Raw genomic sequence first — 7791 nt, 5'->3', positions numbered from 1 at the left:
TAACGTACACGATAAGCGTGCGAGACAGATAAGTGCGCGAGACAAAAATCTTAACCTTCATCAGATAAATCGCAATAAAAATACAACAGATTATCTAATCAATTAAAATCAATTACTATATTAATTCTCAATAGCCTGAATACCCTCTTGACAGGTTCTTGCATTATGCCCGGCCTTATTGCATTTGCTACAACGCCGACCACCTGGTCGCTCTGACCTTCCTCGACCACCACTTCTCGATGATTCGCCTACTATCTGCATATCCACATCTGCCTGATTAATTATCTCTTGGGCTTCCCCTATAGTCATATTCCCTCTTCTCTGTAGGCGTGTTCTTTTTGCCCTACGCCGCCGGCTAAGCATCTCATTTGCCTGACGAAGGTCCCGGTTCTCAGCCTCTAATAAGGCTATCTTGTGTAGAAGAATGCTCTGTCCTTTCTCAAAATACTTCACAGCTTCAATTATTGACTCAGGGGAGCTGCTCTTGTGATTTCTGATCCTTCCTTGCAGATACTTAGATTGAGATTGGGTCTCTAGTATTGTCTTTGGGGTCCTTGAAGTCCAAGGGGTTGTAAGTTCAGTGACCTCCTGGGGAGGCGTTGGGGTCCGTAGTTGTATATCAAGCTTCGAGATAACATGTTCTGGGTTAAAGGGAGCAAGCCCGGCTCCTCTAAAACCTCCCTTAATATTTTTCTCAGTTATAGTAACTTGGAATGCGGCATAAAAGGCCAGGAAGAAGTCAGTCTTCTGGATATGGGTTATCCTCCTTTTGATCAGTTGGTCTATTTCTCGACCATATGCCTTTTTCAGCGGCCCAAAGCACCCGACGTCAAGGGGCTGAAGTAGGTGTGATGAATGAGGCGGCATACAGAGTGTAATAATATTGTGTTCCTCACAATATATCTGGAAATCGGCTGACTGGTGACTTTCATGACCATCGAGGATCAAAAGACGATAGGCACCAACTGATCGGTCAGTTGTAGCCCGATCAAAGTGCTTTAGCCAGTCGAGGCCCGTCTCATTATCTGTCCAGCCATTTTCAGTTGTGGCAATAACCCAGGTGGCAGGGAGGTTGCTTTCTTCATACCAGTTCTGAAGGTGAAATTCGCCTGTAACCACGATGAATGGATCAATCGCCTGGCCTTCTGCATTAATCGCTTGAATTACCGTAGCCCATTCCCGATTTCCAGGCTGGACTGATTTTGGGTTTCCACGCCTCTCTGAGCTGGTAATCACTATACCGGTTTCTATGTTGCCCATCATAAAGCCGGTCTCATCAAAGTTCCAGATATCATCTGCATAGATGCCGTATTTTGCGATTATGTTCTCTACGAGCCTAAACCAATTGCGAATGGTAGTCGGATCTTCGCATTGGGCCCTGCGATAGTCATATCTCCTCTGAAAACGCGTCTTGAGCTGTGGTTGCCGCTTAATAAAATTGATAGCCCAGCGCTTGCCAACTGGTGATGCGTCGCGGTCAGCAAGCAGTCGATTCGCCATTTCTTCAACATCACGATGCCGGGGAGGGAATCCTCGTGAATCTAGGTCAAGGATATACTGGACTATAACCTGTTCCTCTAGATCACTTAGTTTCCGAGAGCTGGGGATATAATCCTCACGGGCTTGCCTGCCCTGAGATCTGAAGTGGAGGGTCTGGAAGTGGACGTCATAAAGCTTTGCAGCTCGTCGCAGACTTAATTTTGGGTCAGCCTCATAGGCCTGAAGTGCAAGAATAATATCAGCCTCATTAGAAGATTGCAGCATGTTATTTGGTTGAGAATTAATTGATCTGATAGCAATGATTTAAGGTGAGGGATTTTTGTCTCGCGCACTTATCTGTCTCGCACGCTTATCGTGTACGTTAGTATTAATCTATATTAATAGCCTATTAGTAATTAAATTTATATAAGAAAATCTAAATAATATACCTTACTTATAGCATCTGCTGTATTTAGCAAGCTTATACCAGCTATTGGTGCGAGTCTATATATTGCTCTCTGCTATAAGCATTCCCTGATTTGCTTGCCTTGCCTAATGGATCTCTCGGTCCGTCATGTTTCACCACCTCGTCACCTTGCTGTCTTACCTCTGCGATCACCTGTGAAGCACGAACACGACACTGACACGGAAATAATATTTTTAGACACAGAAAAACGAAATGTTCGGGAGATAAGCCACGATGCAACAATTGCTAGCTATAGCTAATAAAGACTACCACGCTTACTTATATGATAAAGAGGAGGTATTTAGAACTAGAAGCTAGAAGCAAACTCTAATAATCTATCGTATTTTACTAGGATACTAATCTAGGCAGGATTCAAGGTTATTTTACCCTTACTATCCTTATTACTTTAGCTCTTAGATGCTATACTAAATACATCCTTCACTAACGCAAGATAGATAATACCTTACCTTAAAACTTATAATCAGAATTCAAAGCTATAAACTCCTTCCTCTTTTTAATTAAGCATTACCTTCAAGTTAAGGAGGTGCCTATCAAAGATATTATATCATAGCACAAACTCCCCAATAGAACGCCAGATCACCAGGAACGAATTTCTTGTCCAAAACCTATGAAGCATGTTGTGATCACGCTTCCAAGATCCTGTCTCTGTTGCACCGTGCGCAGAAGGCTGGCTGCTATGTCGATGCTTCAGTCTACGCATACTCGACATGTGTTGCTGGTAGCATTCTCTCCGCGATTATTCACGGAGGGAAAGCATGGGACAGGTTCCATCGCAACAGCTCTTAGGGTCTGGACGGCACTCGCTGGAAATCCTAGTCAAAATGGGTCATTTCTGGGACCACGCTGCCAAAATGGTATGTCTTATACCTGTTCGAGCCATGGGGTGATAACTGACTATTTTACTGCACACTCAACCCCTCAACATCAAGTACGGTGGCAAGGGCGAAGTGGTGGTCAGAGACCTAAAAGGTGCCGACAAGATGGACTCCGGTAACTACCGTGCCGGCGAGGGTCCTCTCCGAGCTTTCATCGCCGCTATAGCCGCTGAGTTCGGCGACAAGAAGATCTACAAGGAGGCACTTGATCAGCTTGATAACATCTACTTCCTTATTAAAGCTACTAAAATAGGATCGCTTTATAATAATGGCCTTTTAGCTATTACTTAGATAGTTGCCCTAATAGCTTATCTAATCAAGTAATTTAACTTAATTAATATTATGCTTTATAGACCCTTTGAGAAGGCATTAAGTAGCCTTATCCTCAAGGAGGTGCCTTTTCTAGAAGTACTTATTACTAAGGTACATAATAAGGATAGAAAGAAGCTTAATCTTATAATATATAATAAGAAAGAGGTAAAGGTATTTAAAATTAGGTTTAGGTATTTAATTCTAGGTTAATAGTATTTTATTAATACTAGAGGATTTATTACTATAAATAGGGCTAGTAAGGCTTTTATTAATACTAAGATTAATATAAGAACTTAGATTATCTTAAGACTAGCTAATTAGTTAAGCTAGTTATTACTTCTTTTAAGTCTTTGCTTTAAATCATTTAGGAATAATATCTAAGCTAGTATATGCCATAACGTAGCACTATATACTCTGATAAATGCCACTTTAACTACTATAATGTAATATTAGGCTTAAATATATAATAAGATAAGAAATAAAGTATATAAATAATATATTATATATTAAGGCTATTATAACTAGTATTTTAAATTTTAAATTTATTAATCTAATTATTAATTTATTTTCTTAACTTATTGCAGAGTTAGGATTGAGATAACTATAAATTAAAAAGTAGCTTGCTAAGTCTGCCTATTTTACTAGCCTTATTCTATATTATAAACCTGCAGAAGCCAAATTATTTATTAGAAATTACAGAAGATAAAATAGAAAAGAATATTTTATATTTATAAAGGTGTATATAAGGCGTAGTAAGATTCTGCATAGCCGCAGAACTGCATTTAGCCTATCCTAGTGACATCGATTTAGTTACTAGGCATGGTATATGTTAGAGGAATTTTGAGTCACAGCGAAGGGATTTAGAGGTTAAGGGATCTGAGAAGTACGGCGTGGCTGGATGTCACATAGAGAATTAAGAAAAACATTATGTTTAACAAAATATACATTAAACGGGGGCTCATCAAGTTCAATGATGGCCATGGCACCAGTTCATACCCCGTTGTCTTTCGTGACCTTCAAGGTGTCGACATTTTCCAAGGTATTCATAGGACCAAAACCGGACAAACTACGCCTCTTCGGCGACGAACTTAAACTTCACAGTCAGGTAGTCACAGAGTAGGGCTACCCTCCATGTAACACAGCTTGATATCAGTGGAATAATATTAGTAAATGGGCGTTTGGTGCTCCAGTCTGTTGCAGGATTGGTTCTTAGTAGTATCGAAAAATGTCAGAGAAGGGACCCAATTAGATGTGAAGAATTGTAAATAGCAGTAGGTGAAAGATCAGACTGGTAATTCTTATTGTTCGGCTTGGTTCTCTATAAGCCCATTACTCCCAACCCTGGGGCCTGTAATTTCACTGCTTCTACGCTGACTCCTGAAACTTCTTCATCACCTCCTCGTGGCTAGCCGGCATAAGAGCACCTTCTGGTGCAGGATTCTTGCTCTTGAAGTAGTCGCTCATCTGGTAAATGTCAGCAATATAAACTTTATCAAACGCACTTGGGATGAGTGGCAACTGACCTCTGCCATGGTGACCCATTCGACACCTTCATGCTTGTTGATGTGCTCGATGATGCGTTCGTGCATCAGGAGAACGTGGGGTCTGCCTGACACATCGGGGTGGATAGTCATGGGGAAGATGAATTCGTCTATAGAGCGTTAGTAAAACGAAAGATTACATCCACCAAGCTTGGTGGTTCACTGACCATATTCCCGGTAGAAGTAATCGAAGTGGTCTTTCCAGATATCTTCGACATCTCTGTATGTTCTGTCAGTTCCAGTTAACAACTAGCATCTGAGAAGACTTGCCTCGGGTTGACCCATCCATGTGAGTTTGGGGAGTTCTTGATGAACATCATGGGCGGTAAGTCATCTATGTACCAAGAGCCAGGTATTTCGACCATGCCCGTCTCTTTGCCCTTTTGCAGTGGCTTCATCCACTCCTCGGCCTTCTTGGTGTAATCAATCTTGGTCCATGAGTCGCCTGTCCGCAGCCAGTATGCCTGACAGTCGTGATGAGACATTGAGTGGTCATACTCGATTCCGTAGCTAAGCATCAACTCGGTCCCTTCTTCACTTGTCTCCCACCAAGGCGCCACGCTTCCCTTGGGCGGCTTTCCGCAGAAGTCGGTAAGTAACTTCCATGTCTTGTGCAAAACGTCTTTTTGCTGCTCGAAAGTCATGTCCACGGGGTTTTCGTGGCTGTAGCCATGTAGCTGTTCTCGCTTAGCGGAATGCCTATAATTTGTACAATTTTATGCTTACACCTATCTCATGTCCAGCATCTCGGACCATAGCACACTCTTCTGGAAATGTTTCCAAGCTGTGTCCAGGGATGAACCATGAGGCTTTGATGTTGTACTTCTCAAATAGCTTCAACAAGCGTCGGGTGCCAATTGTTCCCGCCCAGAGGCCTGTTCCCCAAAGAATTAGCAGTGAAAATATGATGCGCGTTGTTTTGCTGACCTCTGCTAATGTCGCTTGTGCTGTCTTCGCCTCCGTATGATCCCAACCAACCGGCTACGGCATCGATATCCACACCGTAGCTGGTACCCTGGTTAGTGAAATGTTCATTGGTCGAATGCAACCCTTACCAGACCAAAACCTTCTTTTTACCCATGTTGTTCAAGTAATTCTCAGTAAAATAAATACAATATGCCTAGGAAATGCACTGTCTACGTCAACTCTTTACAACGCGGTCAGGTCTAATGCCATATAACTTGAGCTCAGAGATACTCCCAGAACGCGGGGTTCTTGTGTTACAGCACCTTGGAAATGGGACATACCCCCACTTACTCCCTGATCGGTATCAGATTAGTTCCCGCTGGCGGTATCAGGCGTTATCGCAAGTGGAGTCTGTGAAAGCGAGCCGTTGCAACCCCCACCCCCATTTTTGAACTCAGTTTTCGGTACGAGGTTGCAAGTCGAATCGGATAGCAGTCCGTCGTATGATGGCCCGCTAGACTTTGGAACCCTATCGTAGAAAGACAGCCAGTCTCGTGATTCACTACAAAGGTAATTTGACATGTATGTGAGTTCTTACACTGAACATCGCAGGCGACAAATTGTTGCAGCTTCTCTCACATTGCGATACTTTTAATCTCAACCAATTATATCGTATACCTTGTTCAAAATGTCAAAGGTCAGTTACTTAGGACCAATTATGTTCCCAGATCATGTGCTCACATTGTCTCGCAGTTCTCACTAGCTGGCCGCTTAGCCGTTGTTACTGGGGGAGGTCGAGGCTGCGGTTTCGCGTTTGCCCAGGGGTTGGCCGAAGCCGGCGCCGACGTTGCCATTTTCGACGTGATTGAGCCCTCTGCTCCCGAAGTCGAACAGCTTATTTCCAGCTACGGGGTCCAGATCAAATCTTACATTGTGGATGTAACCGCGTTGTCGAGTCTAAAAGAAGGTTTCGCCGCTGTGGCTTCAGACTTCAACAACAGGCTAGACATCCTGGTTGCATGCGCAGGGGTCAACAAGAATGTGCATTTCCTCGACACAGAAGAGGAAGACTTTGACAAGTTATTTGCCGTTAATGCTAAAGGTGTTTACTTCTCTGCAAAGCTGGCAGCTCAAGCCATGATCGGAAACGAGACCAAATGCGGAAGTATCATTCTCGTGGCCAGTATTGCTTCGCATATGGCTATTCGATCTCAGAGGTCGACAGCTTACTGTGGTACCAAGGGTGCAGTGAGAGCAATGGTTGCTCCGATTGCTGCAGAGCTTCAGGAGCATGGGATCCGGGTAAACTCAATCAGCCCCGGCTATGTCAAGACAGCGATGACAGCACCATTCCCAGACTTGATTGAAGGATGGAAGGACGAGATCATGAACCGCCGTGTCGCGGAGCCTGACGACATTAAGGGAGCCTGTGTCTTCCTGGCCAGTGATGCCAGCGCGTAAGTTATTGCCACGCCATTTTTGAACTGCCAGTTATACTTAACAATCACCAGGTATTGCACGGGCTCCGATATTCTTGTTGATGGAGGTGTCACAAAGTGGTAATGTCATTAACCCTACCTCTCCAGAATTACAAGGGAAAAGCAAAGAAATACAAAACTCTATTATTATTATTATTAGCCAGCACTTGAACGTTTGAGGCATGTAGTTCGTGGCGCACTGCAGCAATGGTTTTAAATGTTCTAGACCAGTCTCCTGGATATGAGTCCCGATGTTGCCGTAAGACAAACCCTGTAAACCTTACATGCCCGACATCACCTGAAGAATTGACAGCGCTGGCATGCCGGTTAGGAGCCGAATGATAGTCTGTTAAAATGACATAGGTATTGAAATGTCTTAAAACCATTTATCAAAGATATTGCAAATACTCTTTTTGCATTGAGTTTCATTTAATCACGATCCTGTTGCATCCGTTAAAACACAATAAGAAGTGGTCTGTTCTTAGCTTAGTTTACACGCCAGCTTTCAGGCGATGCAACCATATATGCCTGCCTTGCCAGGGACACTGATCAGTCTTGAAGCAGCTATAAAGCTTAAATAATCCAAGAAAAGGATAAATACGAGTTTAAGATGATTTACTCTTACCCAAGGGAAAGGGCTAGTCTCAGTATCGCATGACATGTACTAGGAATTCTTTGCTTCAAGTATTGAACATAATGAAATTCATACTATT

At 43.1% G+C, this 7791-nt stretch overlaps 3 protein-coding genes across 3 annotated transcripts; 2 read left to right on the top strand and 1 right to left on the bottom strand.

Annotated features, from left to right (window-relative positions):
* Positions 1-2787: 2787 nt before the first annotated feature.
* FOIG_11211 (uncharacterized protein) lies at positions 2788-3132 on the top strand (the record flags this gene model as incomplete). Its single annotated transcript, XM_031211761.1, has 2 exons — positions 2788-2820; positions 2896-3132. The coding sequence occupies 2 exons, from the start codon at positions 2788-2790 to the stop codon at positions 3130-3132; spliced, it is 270 nt and encodes an 89-aa protein (XP_031058335.1).
* A 1194-nt stretch (positions 3133-4326) lies between these two features.
* Positions 4327-5937, bottom strand: FOIG_11210 (uncharacterized protein). Its single transcript, XM_031211760.1, has 7 exons — positions 5750-5937; positions 5622-5701; positions 5421-5569; positions 4965-5371; positions 4862-4914; positions 4677-4804; positions 4327-4617 (listed from the first exon to the last, which is right to left on the bottom strand). Exons 1-7 carry the CDS (start codon positions 5773-5775, stop codon positions 4519-4521), a joined length of 942 nt encoding a protein of 313 aa, XP_031058334.1. The 5' UTR covers positions 5776-5937; the 3' UTR covers positions 4327-4518.
* Positions 5938-6200: 263 nt separating this feature from the next.
* Positions 6201-7296, top strand: FOIG_11209 (uncharacterized protein). Its single transcript, XM_031211759.1, has 3 exons — positions 6201-6297; positions 6354-7057; positions 7112-7296. The coding sequence occupies exons 1-3, from the start codon at positions 6289-6291 to the stop codon at positions 7161-7163; spliced, it is 765 nt and encodes a 254-aa protein (XP_031058333.1). The 5' UTR covers positions 6201-6288; the 3' UTR covers positions 7164-7296.
* Positions 7297-7791: the final 495 nt, after the last annotated feature.

The sequence above is a fragment of the Fusarium odoratissimum genome, assembly GCF_000260195.1.
Source record: "Fusarium odoratissimum NRRL 54006 unplaced genomic scaffold supercont1.21, whole genome shotgun sequence".
Classification (NCBI taxonomy): Eukaryota; Fungi; Ascomycota; class Sordariomycetes; order Hypocreales; family Nectriaceae; genus Fusarium; species Fusarium odoratissimum.
The sequence above is the reverse complement of the archived record's forward strand: the minus strand, read 5'-3'. Positions and strand labels throughout refer to the sequence as shown.

Bases quoted from the DNA above. Each gene is read 5' to 3' on its own strand.
- FOIG_11210 (XM_031211760.1), bottom strand. From the start codon at position 5,775: ATGGGTAAAAAGAAGGTTTTGGTCTG. The intron at 5,570-5,621 runs GTCAGCAAAACA...TTTGGGGAACAG, and splicing joins CACAAGCGACATTAGCAGAG to GCCTCTGGGCGGGAACAATT. The intron at 5,372-5,420 runs GTAAGCATAAAA...AAGCGAGAACAG, and splicing joins ATGCTGGACATGAGATAGGT to CTACATGGCTACAGCCACGA.
- FOIG_11209 (XM_031211759.1), top strand. The intron at 7,058-7,111 runs GTAAGTTATTGC...AACAATCACCAG, and splicing joins CTGGCCAGTGATGCCAGCGC to GTATTGCACGGGCTCCGATA.